This window comes from Papilio xuthus, unplaced genomic scaffold (genome assembly GCF_000836235.2).
Source record: "Papilio xuthus unplaced genomic scaffold, Pxut_1.1 DF828258.1, whole genome shotgun sequence".
Lineage (NCBI taxonomy): Eukaryota > Metazoa > Arthropoda > Insecta > Lepidoptera > Papilionidae > Papilio > Papilio xuthus.
The window spans coordinates 3168709-3185553 of record NW_013530391.1 but is presented as its reverse complement, the minus strand read 5'-3'; the positions used below and the strand labels follow the sequence as shown (position 1 = coordinate 3185553).

Below are 16845 nucleotides of genomic sequence, written 5' to 3'. Positions count from 1 at the left end.
ATAATAAAAAATGACAGGGACGGTTGATTTTATAAAGAGCTTTTAATATGCGAAACCAAAGGTTTGTGATTTAATTAATAATTACAAAAAATATTACTATTTCGATAATAATCATGCAATCGTTTATTACATAAGAAATGTAATAGATTTTTCTAAGAGCGTTGGCAATGTTTCAGTTCATGCTACGTTAAACAAATGTACCAATATTTTTATACTTAGGATTTCCACTGTCTACTGAACTGTATAAAAATTATTTATCCCACTGTAATTCTGTTAGAAAGAAAGAGACAGCAATATTTTTAAAGCAAGTGTGACGACAGTGGCTAGTGTTCTAAATATGCGGAATGGTTTAAACTAAATTTGTAAAGGTTAACGTGCATTACTAAAGTCCTGGTCTACAGAGGCGGAGCGGGTCGGGTAGGGCGGTGCAAGTCTGGGAAAGTAGTGAAGGAATGCGCGTTTACCTTTATTCGTCTTTACCCAAGTGTGACATGGTAAAGATAAAGAACATGGCCAAGTTAAGATACATTTTTTTAATATCAATTTTTGTAAGAAATGTCTACTGTATTATAAGTACTTTATCAGCGAAAAATATAATTCCCCCGTCAGGTGAGGAAAAATACACGAGGTAGCCTTTAAATTTTTTTTTATATTTTACCCACATTATACTATTTTTTATAACATCTATTGTAATAAAATTAGTGGTTCTAATTAATATAAAATAGCCATTAAACCCAACAAAAATACAGAGATCTTATCTCCATTGTTTGTTCTTCTTAAATTATAAAACTAATGTGGCTTTGAAAATCTTTGTTAAAATGATCATGACCTTATGTTAAAAAAAGTGTTACAAAAAACCTTGGATCTCTATAAATTATTTAGAATACGTACGAAAGTATAAGACATAAGACGAGTTGGTTTTGAAATATAATTTGTGATATAGCCAAACAAGGATCTGATATCCTTGTTTGATTATATCACCGGTGAGAGAGGCGCTGCGGTCAATTCTGTCAGAATATAAATATATAAAACCTACTTAGACGTAGGAAATAACAGAAAATAAAAAAATGTTATGCCAGCTACAGTACAAAAAGGATCTTGTGACATTTTTGGTCGTTATAGAGGGCGCTACTGAGCGTCATAGTTTAGTTTGACTGATACCGAGATAGCCTTATTGGGCAATATAAATTTTTACAATGATTTTACAGTTTGTCCGAAAAAATGTAAAAAATTATCCCACTCGTGCAAGGTTGACGCAACAGGTTTTCGTCTTCCGGATCAATCAGTCTACCGCCTATTCAATTGTCAGTCCCTTCAAAGTAAAGTCATTGTTAATAAATAAATATGTCAATTTACTCCATAGCACTGAAATGTTTTTTTTAGCAGCCAAAGGGTTCATCAATTCATTTGTTTAGATTTAAAACATGAATAAAACAACATCATCATTCTTTTTTATTTTTATTATAATAAAATGCTATTAATAATTTAGCTACCTTAATTAAAACTTACTGCTAACGTTGGGTTGTACTGTATAATAGAATTAAAATTCTCTTATAAATCTATCCTATTCTTTTTACAACCAAAACAGAGTCTGTACTTTATTCACAATCTTGTTTAATAATTAACAGCCGCACTCAAAAGTCACTTAATACTTGCTTAAAAAAAATATTTTTTTATATCACAAGATGTCAAAGGAACAAGCGGTCACCTAGATACGCCAAAATAACGACATGACCGACTTCCATAGATAGTCGCATTTGCAAATGATTTACCTTTAATACACAGAGAAGGGATCGCACAGAAAGATGATATTTCCCATTCCTATGTGTCCTCATCTCCGCCTCCCTGTCGTAATCTTTAACAAAACGGAGATAACATTATGTTTCAAACGGGCATTTTGGTCTCAAGACCCGCGGTGAGTGCTGCAGTAAGATTATTAATTTTATCCAGTAACATTAAAATGAACGTCGTGATGTCCCGATAAATCTTCTATCATTCCAATAACAGAGACGTAAGAGCCTGATACTAATGCTATGATGGATATAATTCCGATTATCGTGTTCTTGATGAGGACGTAGTTGAACTTCCCGAGGTTCCTGTCCCACAAAAACACAGTATCCACGACTGCGGGTATCAGCAGACCAAGAGTCGAGAAGAAGATTGCTCCCGCGAAACTGATGACCAGTTCTAGATTCGGGAAAGCGGCAGCGATTGCAACTGGAGACAAAAAAATAAACATATTGTAGAATAAAATAGTAGTTAATTTTGTACTTTTCCGAGATAAAGATAAATATAATAAATATAAGAAAGTAATTGTAAAAAACACCTAAATTTTAATGGTTATCAAATCTCCTAATTGTAGATTTTTAATATAAAATGTACAACACAAAAGACGTAGTTTTAGTAGTTTTTTTATTTTTAAATTAATTTCCAATCTCTTTGTGCGTTCTTATAAAGCTAATTAAATACTGCTAATAAAACTGTAACATTTATTTTTCTTTCGTCCTTACTATTTTCATAATCTTTTTTTATTCATTTTTATACAACACTCAATTGAACTTTGTTCAACAAAATTCAATCGATGTTCCAGTGAATATTGGAAAATCATCAAAAACTCACCGCTGATTGTAACTATGATTGTTCGGATACTAATCTGAATGACGTTTTCGAATTTATTTGAGCTCCGGTTTTGCAACATCCTGTTAACCATCTCCATTGGCACGTAGAATTGTAACGCATAAGAAAAGTATATAACTACGGCCATTATTAACTTGGCACTTTGCGCCATTCTGAAATAAATAGCAATATTACAATTACAAGTATAATTGCAAGTATTAAAGTAAACGGGGTGAGTCGTTTTCCTTGAACGTGTTAAGAAATATATTTTATAAAAAGTTTAAATAAAGGTCTCTTCATCCATCTGGATGAATTGCGTGATCTTCAGTAGGGAATGAGAATTTAAAAGTCCGAATATACATAGATTTGAAGTACGAGAATCTTATGTGTCGACCTCCTCCCTCCCGCAAGAGTAATAAGGACAGGAAGATGAAGCGATGACGTTGAAAATAATCAAAGATTTTCAAGTCTTTCTCTAGAAGTGAACTTACATTTCATCCTGAGGTAGATTGAGAGTGACGCTACCTTTGACGTCATCACCATACTGAACGTAGCCGAAGAATCCGACGATTCCGTACAGAGTTATGACAATGATCATAGCCGTATTCCATACGCCGGGGCAGCCGAGGAACTTCTGAGGTTTAGCCATTTCGTTCTCCACAGGCATCACAACGCCGATACCTTCCATAGCAAATATTACGGTACTGTAAACAAGAACTTAATTTAGAACTTATTTATATTACTTACTAATATGTTATGGTCAATTTCATTTGATTATTTGATTTTATTTTATTACCTCAAAAACAATGGCCACTGTGAAACTTTGGAGACCATTTCTCTTTCGGTGATCGGAGGCAAGTCAACAAACACGTAGTACAGCGTGATAGCGAACACGATTACTATGAGGACATTAGCGATCGCAGAGAACGGCACCAAGTACTTTAAGTTCCTAATCTGACAGATCAGTACCAGAGGTACTAACGTCAGGGCACAATAAGTTTGTATGGACAGTTGCAAGCTTGGAACGTATACGTCCAAAACCTAGAAACAAAAAAAAACCTTCACATCAAACTTTTCGTAATGATGATCATCTTCTAAGACAAAACAAATTATAATGAGTCTTTTAACTGTAACAAGCTGTCGCCCCCGACACCATTCGCGCCGAAGTAAGGAAAAACTTATTAAGTAGCTTGTGTGTTCTTCCAGACTATATTCTACATCTATACCAAATTTCAGCGTGATCCGTTAAGCCGTTCCGGAGATACGTTCAAACGAACATCCATCCACCCGTTCATGCGTCCATCGAAACATAAGCATTTATACTATATGTAAGATATTTTATAGTCCAGTCAGCTTATGCTCCTGTTAAATTCCAGGAAAAATAAGAATCGAACTGAGATAAAATAAAATCCATCCATAGCCATAGAATCTAAGTATTGACATGTGAGTGATGCATGCCTGGTTTTTTAAGTGTACGTGATCATACAAATTTGTAATCTCTGCCCACCTTCTCATATCACAGGCGTCCTTACTTTTATCAATATGTAATCTTAATAAACAAGCAGACAAAACACCGGTTTTAAAAATTACCATGTCATACTCTGGATTTGCTTAAACGATAGTAATATTTACTATGTGAAAAGTAAACGTCTAGGCATTTTTTTTATTTATTTAATATAAAATAATAAATTGTTTGTCACACATTTCAAGGCATTACATTTATCTATGTGTAAATAATAAACAATGGATTTTGAAAGTTGTTTGAAATGAACACTTTAAAAGGTGTGATAACTAAATTTGTTTTGACTTTTAATATGTAGCACAACATTCTATAACACTTGACACAAGAGGGAAAAAAAACATTACTAAATAATATAAGGTATTTTGACACTGTTTTAAACAAGAAAGCACGTAGCTATTTAGTTTAAAAACTGCTTTTGAAATAAACCAAAAATCTCAAATACAAACCTCCTTAAACGACGATCCAATGAACACGACATAAACGCATAGGACACTGAAGTACGTCAAGAATAATGAATAATCTACCAACTTCCTAAAACAAAACAAAAACAAATTGATGAATAATGAATATTAAAGATTAATGAATTATACAGACGAATTAATAACCTGCTTCTTTTAGAAGTCGGTTAAAAATAGATTTGATTTTTTTTTGTTATATCATAAGGTGGCAAACGAGCAGCGGCCACCTGAAATCGCTGAAATAGCGAAGTGACCGTTGCCCATAGACATACGCAATTGCATATGCGTTGCCTACCTTTAATCGACAGAGGAGAGGATGCACAAAATGAAAATATTTTTCGTTCCCATGCATCCTCTCATCCGGAAAGTCCACTTCCACTTCCCATCCTCTCCTTATAAGAAAAAGGATGGAAAGAGAAAGAGAAGTAAATTAGGCCACCGGGACGCAAGACGGTTGAATGAAAAACGGACATCATAAAACCTGAATAACTATGGGTTTCGGCTGTATTGACACATTTATTAATAAATAATGTTGTTTCAGTTTTGTAAAAGAGAATGAAAGAGATGTCATCATGTAACAATACAAGTCACTGCAATGCAAATCTAGCGTAAGATTGAATATAAAATATTTTACAGAGTGTTGTAAAAATACATAAAGTATTGCGGAGTTTAACCGTCTGAGGTATGGTAATGGAAAATGATATTTACTTTATTGCACCACCCCACGATCGGATTGATTTCGGTCCGTAGGTAAACGCGGCGCCGCAAGTCTCCGCAAAACTCATTGATGGTTTCTTCGCAATCACGCACAATTCCTGAGATGCTCTGACCTTCAAAGTAAACGGACATTACAGTTTTTCGTAAGTTGTTAGTGATGATGTTCTCCATGACAGGTCTACTAATTACGAACATTTGCATCCTATAGTGCGATCAAATTTGCAAATGTATTTTTTATCCATTATTGTTCGCTATCGTTAGTATTTTTTTTATTGTGTCACTTCTAAAACATATTTAGGCTTACACATATTCTACTAAGAAGTTTCTAATGTAACTTTTGTAATAACAATAAAAAAATTATCATCACTCACCAAAATATGTACAGTATGTGTACATATAAAGCCTGCTAAAATAGTTCCTATTAATCCAGCGACAAGTCCGGAATTCTTGAAGGCAGCGGGCATAGCCAGGATTCCGGTGCCCAAGCATGCTTTGAGGAGATGTAGAATTGATCCAAAGGTGCTGGAAAAATGATTCTACATTACTAAATAACACACGCTAGTATAAAACTGGGACTATTAAAATCCTGTATTTTATTATTGTACAAATTAGAGTTAAGTTAAAGATAAATGAATAAAGATCCAATCTACTGCATATCTATGAAATGTTTTTGACTTTCTTATTATTATTATTGAGTTGGGTGATTCAAATTATTTCTTAAGTTATTCTTAAAAAAAATGTTTTTGAATTTTATACTTACGAATTTGGATGTTCAACTTCTCGGTGTTCAAAAGGATTATAAGGTTTGTCATCGTTTACATCTTTTGAAGATATACTAAGAGACGATGGGAATCCAGCATTTGTTGTTAAATTAGCTCTACAAACATAAACATTTTATATTTATGGATAATTTATAACTATTAAACATTTTAAGGTCATTATTTTTTTTAATATTCTTTCAAGGAGACAACAATTTGTTTCATGAAATGCTACTAGCTTATCTAGGCGTGTAACAGACCAGACGCTATCGCGGTCACTTCTTTTAGAAAAAAATATAAAACCTACATATAATAAGATAGGCATAGGATAGGTATAGAAAATGCCTTAGTAAAAATTACAAGACTGGTACAGTTCAGGCGCTAGTAACCCAATATAATTGTTAAAAAAGGTTGGCTTATACCCACTAGGTCAGATAACTTTGTCGTGTCATCACAACGTTCCAGTCGACAGACTATCACGTAATGGCATAGAAAATCTCAAGGTAAATGATTGATAGAAACCTTAATTCAAACCAACACAATGCTTATCGTAAATAAAAAAATACAAACATCACTCAGAGTCCGTTAAATATTAGTTAAACAGTCAAGTAATTCTACATTAACTGACTCCCGTATTGACAATTTCTAAATTGTGAGTATAACAAGAGACGGTAATAAAATAAACGAAAGTTAAATGGGTTTAGAAACTTTGTAAAGGTGATATTAATTAATGGCATCGTAATCAGTCGTTTAAACAGTTTGGTTGTGTGATATTTCATACATATTTTTACGGATATTCCATAACAAAGTACTGAAGTCATTGCTACTTAATAACTTCAAATTAATTTAATCAAAGTGCACACGCTATACTGAATTGGCAATCCTCTTTCAACCTTCGTGTTAACAAGAGGTAAAAAAGAATTCTAAGGTTTTATTTGTATTCACCGAGTTAGATTTAGTAATGTAAAGCGCGGCCCTTTTGTCTACGAATGTTGATAAAGGTTCTTCAAATATACTGCGATACATTTAATCGAATGAAGATCTTTCGTTTCCTTCTCTTGCGTTTTACGCATTCATTTATTTACAGACGCCATACATAAATACGAGTATCAATGGCCAAGGGATTTAGCACTTGAATTGTAATCTGCAAGGTTCGAATCCCCTCATGTATATAGCAATATGTTTTTTGATTTTCGTTTTACATATGTACATTTATAAGTCGTTCTTACGGTGAAGAAAAATCGCGATGAAATCATTGTGATTGCACATATCTGTGATTAAATTCAATGATATATGTGAAGTCAACCCACACTGGGTCAGCGTGGTTGACTATGGCTTAGTAACCCCTGATCTAGGTTAGGCTCCAAGCCCCTCAATGAATAAATATTTGCAAGTATAAAACTAAACTTAACTAAACCAAGATTAGAGTGGAGAAGTTAAACTGAAAATAATTAATATATGTTACACAGGTGTTCTTTTCACTTGCAAATTTACACACATACTTAAGACCATTAAAATTTCGCATTTATTTATACTGTCTATACCTTAAATAGCACAGAGTACAAAATAAAAACTTACGTCGAGTTAAAATTCTCTGGCAATGAATCTTTGCTTTTCTCTTGCGTCATTTTTTATCTGCAACAAAAACAATTATAACATAAAGAGTGATTTCCTTGTAAACAAAGTAAGACATACTAATGAAAAACTAACAATAATAATAATCGTCACTGATAATACATATAAACAGTATATTTTGAAACTGTCGAAAACAATACTTCCTTACAAATAACGCATTACGATTGCTTTGCAAACATCACTTGAAGGTGTCAATATAACTATGAAATTCTCCAACAGAAACACTTTTGTTGAAATATATTTTATCTCTGTTTATTCAAAGGGAGAGCGTAGGCGGCTCAGGGGTTTAACCACTTGGCTTGTAACCTGCAAGGCCTGGGTTTGAATCTCGCCATGTACCAATGTGTTTTTCGATTTACATATGTACAGTTATCCGACGTTCTTACGATGAAGGAAAACATCGTGATGCAACCTGCACATACCTGCGAAGAAATTCAAAGATATGTGTAAAGTCAACCAACCCGCACTGGGCCAGCGTGGTTAACGATGGCCTAGTCACCTCAGTGGGGACATATAGTGAACTGATGATGATTCAAAGAGACAATACGTTTTGGTACAGGAATGTACTTGTGCTTGCACAGTACAAAAACCCTAGATATATTGACATTTGTTAAGATAACTTGTGATGACTAGCAAATGATGAAATCAATGCCAATAGCAACAAACTTATCAGATGAATCTGAAGATTATATTTTAACTGAAAAGATTATTTGTTACCAATGGCGCAAACATGGTAAATGAAAATCGAAATTTTCCTATTATCTAATCTATTTGACATATTGTTTATAAGGTAAATTTTGAAATAAAACTATAGAAAATTGTGAAACGTTGAGCCGATCCAATGAATTCTATATTTTAAATATATTATTTCCCTTTTTCCAATAGATCTTTTGTCAATATGTTACACAGACTATGAAAAATATTCCATTAACCTACACGAGCGTAGTTATTACCACAATGGAATTCAATCTTTATTCCGTAAAGTTACCGCTTATCTTACTAATATTATAAATGCGAATGTTTGGATGAATGTTTGTTAGAAGGTATTTCCAGAACGGCTGCATGGATTTTGCTGAAATTTGATATAAGCTGGAAGAACACATAGACTACTAATTGTGTCTTTTCTCCTAATTCCGCGCAGACGGAGTCGCGGGCGACAGCTAGTATTGTATATATTTACGATCAACATTTCAGCGTTGGCAGACATTTTATTGTGTAAGATAATTCTCGACGTGGATACCTACATTTCTTATTTAGTCTGGGTAACGTTTACGCTATTAGCAATGCTTACCGAAGTAATATATTTTTAGGTTACTTATTCTGGTACTTATTTTTATTTAGTCCTTTTGTTGGTCTGTCTACACCCGTCACTTATTCGTATATTGTACGAGAAACATTCTTAAACCCTTAATATATCTTTTCCTTATCCATTTATCTTTCATTCGAAGTCTAGTAGTGTATTTGTTCTTAATTGAGTTGTCTTTATTGATTTACGTATTTAGAATCCGTAACCATAGATTACTGCACCATATTATTTTGTTGTCTATTATAGGTTTATAAAACATCGCGCTACACATGGGTGAGAATGGCCGGGAAGATGACTTAAAAAACTAGATTAGTGCAGCGACCTCAAGTGTATCTTGTCCTCCACCGACGCCTCCTCGATCCGACCTCCTAAAGATGGATCCCTCTATGTCTTATTTTAATCAATTAAAGCCTGGGATCTCTGACTTTATAAAATTGAAATTAACAATATTTCCAACACTTGCTAGCTCGTTCTCGGTATGCTTTGATACAGACATTAGTGTCAGCAACACCCCTCCAAAAGTGACTTAATTTAATTAGTACAACGGCCGGTCCTTTGCCTTGTCCGTTTCTCTGTAGTCAAAATCTGGGACGGCCAACTGGACTCTGATTGTTAAATTTCCTTTATTAAGAAATGTTAATTATTCTGACAATAGTTTTATCTTCATTTAGACTTTTCCTCTGCTCTCAAATTTTTTTTCTAGGTCACATTTTAAATATTATTGCTCGAAGGTATTTTTGTTTTGAAGGTCATTTTTAGAAAAAAACATAAAATACTTTTAGAATTTATTTATTATATATGATTAGATTATATATTTGAACAATTATCTTATTATTTTAATTACGTTAAGAAATGACATTTGAAAATATTATTCTGTAACGTAAAATAATTTAATAGAAAATTAAATAAAGATTTATATTTTACAACGACGTACATTTTAGAAAAGCGTCTAAGTAATACCCACACGAGTTCTGCTACGTGCTTTAAAAATATTATCTCTAAAAAAAATATTTCTAGTAACTCTAAGAAAACCATGAATATTTTAATATTACATTTTACAGAAAACATTTTATATTTTCTTAGGTGATTGTCTAATATCAATTTACCTTGTTAATTGTAATTAAATCATCTTGATATAAATTATATTAAAGTTATATAAGTCGTAGCTATGATATTGGTTTTTATTATTATTAGTTTTGGTTATTTACAAACCATTTACTTGATTTCTACTAAATAAAATATTTGTTTACGCCTGACGCATTTATACGTCTTGTCCGGTTAACAGGTTAATATGTATTTACTCTGTTTGAACTACTTAAAATTATAGTTTTTTTTTATAAAATGTTTAGTGTAAATAACCTAATTGAAAATGGTAGAAGAGGAAAGGGGCCTGTTGAAAACTAGCGCAAGGATGGACTCGGTCGTTCCTGTATCAGCTGAGCTTTCCTTTTGCTACATTTTAATTTTTTTGTATTTATGTTACGTCATAACTTATATCATTGTACATATCTCTTTTGTGTAGTAATGAACATTTATTCCAATATATTTTAAAATACGACGTAATACCAAAATGCGTTTCGCTAAACTAAATAGCCTGTATACACGCAATGTTTATACGAATTATTATCGTATTTATTGTACGAAGAAAAATCACTTTACGGCGAAAAACGTTACGTCAAGTGTAAGTTAGTACAAATAATAAATATTATGTACTTTTTATATAAACCATGTTTTTGGCAATCATTTCTGTATGTATTGAATTTAACTAGAAACATATTTTTAGATTAAAATAAGTAATTGAAGTTTTTTTTGTAGTTGTTTTCTTAACGCGCCCACAGTTAAGTTTTTAGTCTTATGATGAAAAACGATCTTTAGTAGATTTCCCTGTTATATGGCCATGATATGATTTTTATCATAAAATACTATGCTATTGTTTTTTTTTAAATAAAAACAACTAGATGTCGCCCGCGACTCTGCTTACGTGGAATTAAAAACAAACTTAATAAGTAACCTATATGTTCTTCCAAACTATGTTCAACATCTGTGCCAAATTTTAGCGATATTCAAACAAACATCCATCCATCCATCTAAACTTATATTATAATATTAGAAAGATAGTATGCTCTCATTCTGATTTATTAATTATTTAAGTTTGATTGAAACTAAAAACATATTTCCTACCATTTTTTTATATCATAAGATGCCGATCGAGCCAGCGGCCAACTGAAATAGCGAAGTGACCCCATAGACATACGTAATTGCATATGCGTTGCCTACCTTTAATCGGAGGAGAGGATGCACAGAAAGAAAAAAAATATAATTATCTTAATTGATTAATATCATCATCATCATCATTTAAAGTATTAATATCAAAACAATTTAAACGCGACCTTCAGATTAACACGTGCTAGATGATTGTATCGCTTGATTTACATGGAATGCCTGTATGTCAAAGAAAATCTGTATATTTTTTTTACATTAATAGGTGGCACGAGCAAGAAGCCATCAAAGAATAAGAATTCGACGAAATAGGATAGCAATCTTTTTTGTGAGCATTTAAATTTCTTTTTACTTTCTGACGACGGAATCATAATGGGAATTGCGCACCTTTGGCCACTTTTCATGGAGTCGGGGATCCTATTTTCAATGGCGCGACTGCTATATAAATTGAGAGTAATATGCCAGAAATAGAAATGGAAATAGGAACTTATAATCCTAATAATATAAATCTAAGACAAAGAGGTAAGATTCAAACAAACGAGTATTAATCAGAGCCTGTTTCACAATGTCCAAATGAAGTCCGGAATAAGTTTCTTGGAAGTTATCCAATAATGTCGTTGGAGTTTCACAATCTCCAAATAAGTTAGTTATCCGGCACTTTACTTGGACATTGTAGAACAGGATCTTAACAAAGTAACTACTAAGTAGAATGTTCAATACTTCATTTTAATAATCATAACATATAAATATTCATTTATTTCTTATTAATACCTCAGCATTTCTATAAATGGCTATGTTATGTACATTTATAGTAATAAAGATTATAATTTAAAATTAACTTTTATAAGATCATGTTACAAATGAAGCAAAATGTTTTGCGTAGTATTAAAATTGTTAATTCAGTCAATTGTTAAGGCTTATGTTTCTATTACTAATTTGTGTAATACATAGAAAAGTATGTGCCTATTGTTTCTTAAAGCTAAATACTTAATTGCGTATAATTATTTTATAGTTCACATTCCAATAAAAACGCCAAAGAACTTTATATGTGTCGCTGCGACTCAATTCAACCTCAAATTAAAAAAAATAGTATCCTACGTGTTCTTCTATACTATTTTCTACGTATACGCCCAATTCCAGCGAAATCTATTTAGCCGTTTTAGAGATACCTTCTAATAAACATACATCAAACTATCCATATAAACTTTCGCATTTATAATAGTAGTAAAAGCAAATTAATTTGAAAAACATTGTATTTAAATTGAACTCATTGAACTGTTTAATAGATCGACGAACTTATCTGACCCGGTGGGTATAAGTCAAACTAAAGATAGGTTTCTCAGTTCTAGCCCTACTGTCAATTTCAAAAAAGTGTCACAAGATCCTTTCCGTAATTTAGCTGTCAAGTAATTTTTTTCTTTCATGCCTGTTTTCTGACAGAATTAAATATCAGCGCGTCTTTCACCGGACAAGATATCCTTGTTTGACTATACAAAGTGTTTTTTTTCGTCGATAAACTAGCGTAATTTGTATAAAATGATATTTATTTGTAGAGTTTATCTCGTTTTCTTAATACAAGGCTAAGCGAAAAGAAAACAACAATGCAAGGTTATTGATCAGAGAAATCAACTTCGTCATTAAAATTATAGACAACTGTGACGTCAGCTTTGACAAGATAAAAAAAATTGATCCTGAAATGTGATTTTAAAGAAAATTCTGATGAAATAAATTCATTATTTTGTTAAAAATAAACATATGTATTTAGTTATGTTATAGCAGTGATGTCTGAATTGTAGCTGCTGTGAGTTCTTGTAAAAACTATAGAACGCGTAGCCTAAGTATTGAACCTTTAATTTATAAATGTCATTAATTAATTTGCGAAAAACATATGAAGTCTGAATGACGTCACATTAGTATTCTTGTACAGTACGAATAAACGTTAACAACATTAAATGGACGAATACACGTGTACAACTTTGCTACACGCTGTATCAACAGCATGTGGGAGGTTACATCGTTTCGCGCGCATTTTGTTTTTACATTAATGCTTTAATGGACACATTAACATTTTATTGCTGGTTGTTAATTAGATTTTAATGAGATAATTGAATAATATCTCTGGTTTAAACAAAGAAGTAAATCTTAATCTAACTATAATGTTATAAATTAAAATGTTTGGATGTATATTTGTTAGAAGGTTTCTCCAGAACTGCATGGATCTCGCTGTCATTTGGCATAGATGTGGAACAGTCTGGAATAACAAATAGACTACTAATTAAGTCTTTATAAATAAACGGGCGGAGTCGCGGGCGACAGCTAGTGTTTACTAAAACACATTTTTAATTACACGTTCCTTCAAAAATAACTAGTAATTGGCCCTGGCTTAGAAAAGAAATCAAAATTAATTTAGTATTTTTGAAATTGTCTCGAACATATATTCAAATCACACTTGTAAACAACGTAAAAAATAAAAGTAAAAATTTAGTTTTAATTTTACTGTTATAAATGTTCATTTTGTTTGTTAATGTTTTTTATCTTTATCTTAGCCATCAGTTATTTTGTAATCAAACGGTTTTTTCTTGTATTTACAGTGCTCGCCATTCTTTGAAGAACACATAATTGCAACGTTTTATCTGGACACGTTTAATTATGATAGCCAACAGTATAACAACTCGACGTACTCGTTTACCGTGGAAAAACATTTATTAGTTACATTCCTAACTTTAAAGTAATATTTGTACAAAGATCTTCTACTCCAATGATTTGTTGTTCTGCTTTCAAATGTCAAAACCTTTACCCAACTAACTATCACCCGCGACTCCGTCCGCGCGGAGTTAAAAAAATTATTAGTAGCCTATGTGTTCTTCTAGGCCAAATTTCTGCAAGATTCATTAAGCCATTCTCGAGATACCTTCAAACAAACATCCATCCATCCATCTAAACATTCACATTTATAATATTATTAAGAATTTCGCAAATTCGAATTATGAAATTAAGGTTCTTTATTATTTTAATTCGCAAAAAGATGTTTGTAATTGATAAAAGGCTGTCTTGTATTGTCATATAAATCATATTCGTTAAGTCTTAGACACCAAACTTATTCTTTTTTTAATCCCTTTTTTGTACAGTTCCGTTTTCTTTCAAACAAAAAAATTTATTCAAATCTTTTTACTGTCGATTCTTGCATTTTACGTTCATCGCACAACTCACTGTCTTCCTTCTATCAAATATATTGAATAGAACAAGGAAAATCGGAAGTCTGATATTTATCTTCCTTGGATACGTCCGTTATTTTTATACTTTATTCAATTACCTTGAAAAGTAAGTAATTGTGTCGGTTTTATATAAAGTTGACATTAAATTTTAAATTATTAAAGAAATTGCATACTAACGGAAGCTTGGAAATAAATATGTAGTTAACTCAGTCTTAAATATTTCTTCTACCGTGTTGAATCTAACAATTTAATATCCAAGATGACTTAGATATCCGTAAAAAGGTAAAGGTTATTTCTACTAGTATTAATTAATTGCTTTTGTTAAAAATAAAGTTAAAATATTACTAAAACTTTAACAAAAAAAAATCACTTTGAAGAATTTTTAACACCAAACTATCCATCATATTAAACGGTATTTTGCAAAAACTTGTAAAATATTTAAATAAAGTTTTGTATTTAGAATTCTGATTTCATTTAAAATGTAAAAGAAAAAAACAAAATTGAATTACAGACGCAAACTCTACAAAAGTTTTCAAAAAAATCTAAAATTAAATTGTGTACTATTAGAATTACTTATAAAAGTATTTTCAGAATAGATTTTGAGAAATATAAAGTAAACAGCGTGCGAACAACTTTCCAAAACAATATTAAAGCGTGAATGGTAGACAAGCTATTTAAAGGGTAAAGCTGTACCTACATTACTCAAGGATAATGGATTAAATAGCATAATACGCTTAGTACGGCTAAACATCTTGCTTCTTACTTAATCTTATTAATATTATAAATGCGAATGTTTGGATGGATGTTTGTTTAAAGGTACGAGTATCTCCAAAACGACTGCTATCACACTGAAATTTTCATAGATATAGTACATAGTCGGAAAGAACACATAGGTTGCTTATTAAGTTTATTTTTTAATTCCGCGCGGACGGAATCACGGGCGACAGCTAGTATTTCATAATTTCATATGCCATTTAGTTTTGAACAAATTAACAATCATTTGCACAATTTAAGTAATATCACACAATTAAACATGATTTTGGCTTTACAACAGATTAAAATAATCTTGATTACTTAACTATTTTTTAACTACGCTACGTGGTAACTGAACCGTGGCATGTGGACAAAAACTATTTTAATTCTATGCAATTTTAGAGCATGAGTAATAAAGGAAGATAAAGAATTGTGTGTCATAGTTCCACACTCTACACTTTATAAAAACGAGAAGATATATATATAACTAGCTGTCGCCCGCGACTCCGTCCGTGCGGGATAAGAAAAAATTGATAGTAGCCGATTCTCAGACCTACTCAATATGCTCACAAAGTTTCATGAGAATCGGCCAAGCCGTTTCGGAGGAGTATGGGAAAGAAAATTGTGGCACAAGAATTTTATATATAAGATAAATCATGTATTCATGAGTAAATATTTTTTGTTTATTATGTAGTTTTGATTTGATAACTTATTTTGATTTTTTAAAGTATTTAACATAATTTTAAGTATCATTTTAAGTGAAAATAGAACAAAGAGAATAAATGTTTTGCAACAATTTCTGATACAATTGTTTGACTTGGACATGAGGAAATAAAGAAACGACTATCGGGTTGAAGGTCTTTCGGCCGTTTGCCGCGGCTTACGAGACGGCGTTGGTCGAAATGTGATTTACTTTTATTTAATTCATTGGCATTTTCTTTCAATTTTGATTCGATCTTTCATGAGATTTCTATAGAATGTAAACTACATTTTAACATTTTACAGTTCAATATCATTCAGACACATTTATTTAGATATTTTAAGGCTTTGTATTGTTTCAAAGCGTAGGGGGCTCAGGGGTCAAGCACTTGATTTGCAATCAGCATGCCCTGGGTTCGAATCTCGCCATGTTCCAACATGTTTTTCGATTTCCGAATTACATATGTACATTTATCCGACGTTCTTACGGTGAAGGAAAACATCGTGATGCAACCTGCACATATCTGAGAAGAAATTCAAAGACATGTGTGAAGTCAACCAACCCGCACTAGGCCAGCGTTGTTGACAATAGCCTAATCACCCTTAACTTAGGGGTGGCTCCGAGTCCCTCGGTGCGGACGTATAGTGAGCTGGTTATGATGATTGTTTCAAAGAATTTAAGTAAACATTTTTTGAGTCCTAACTATCGTCGTGTTTTGTCATGTCTTTGCAGTTTTTTGATGTGTACATTTAGTATTTACTTAGATGTGCAAACATATTTGAAATCCACATTGAAACGTAAGTCAGACTCCACAGTGTCAAATACAACATTGCTTTTTTGATACTAGAAGGTGCCCAACGATCAAGCGGCCACCTAAATTCAACGAAAAATCTGTTCCAGTAACAGCCCTTAATGCGAAAACCTTCTTGTCAGATGGACAAAGGG

General features: G+C 32.1%; 1 protein-coding gene across 1 annotated transcript in view; it reads right to left on the bottom strand.

Annotated features, from left to right (window-relative positions):
* Positions 1 to 1567: 1567 nt before the first annotated feature.
* Positions 1568 to 16845, bottom strand: part of LOC106113537 (proton-coupled amino acid transporter 4) — a 21997-nt gene continuing 6719 nt past the window's right edge. The window contains exons 2-10 of the mRNA XM_013306365.1: positions 7650 to 7706; positions 6074 to 6190; positions 5685 to 5835; positions 5305 to 5426; positions 4585 to 4669; positions 3413 to 3657; positions 3108 to 3320; positions 2620 to 2789; positions 1568 to 2217 (exon numbers count right to left, since the gene is read on the bottom strand). Of these exons, the coding sequence (XP_013161819.1) occupies positions 1943 to 2217; positions 2620 to 2789; positions 3108 to 3320; positions 3413 to 3657; positions 4585 to 4669; positions 5305 to 5426; positions 5685 to 5835; positions 6074 to 6190; positions 7650 to 7699 (1428 nt within the window). The 5' untranslated portion in view covers positions 7700 to 7706 and the 3' untranslated portion in view covers positions 1568 to 1942. The remainder of the gene's footprint in view (positions 2218 to 2619; positions 2790 to 3107; positions 3321 to 3412; positions 3658 to 4584; positions 4670 to 5304; positions 5427 to 5684; positions 5836 to 6073; positions 6191 to 7649; positions 7707 to 16845) is intronic.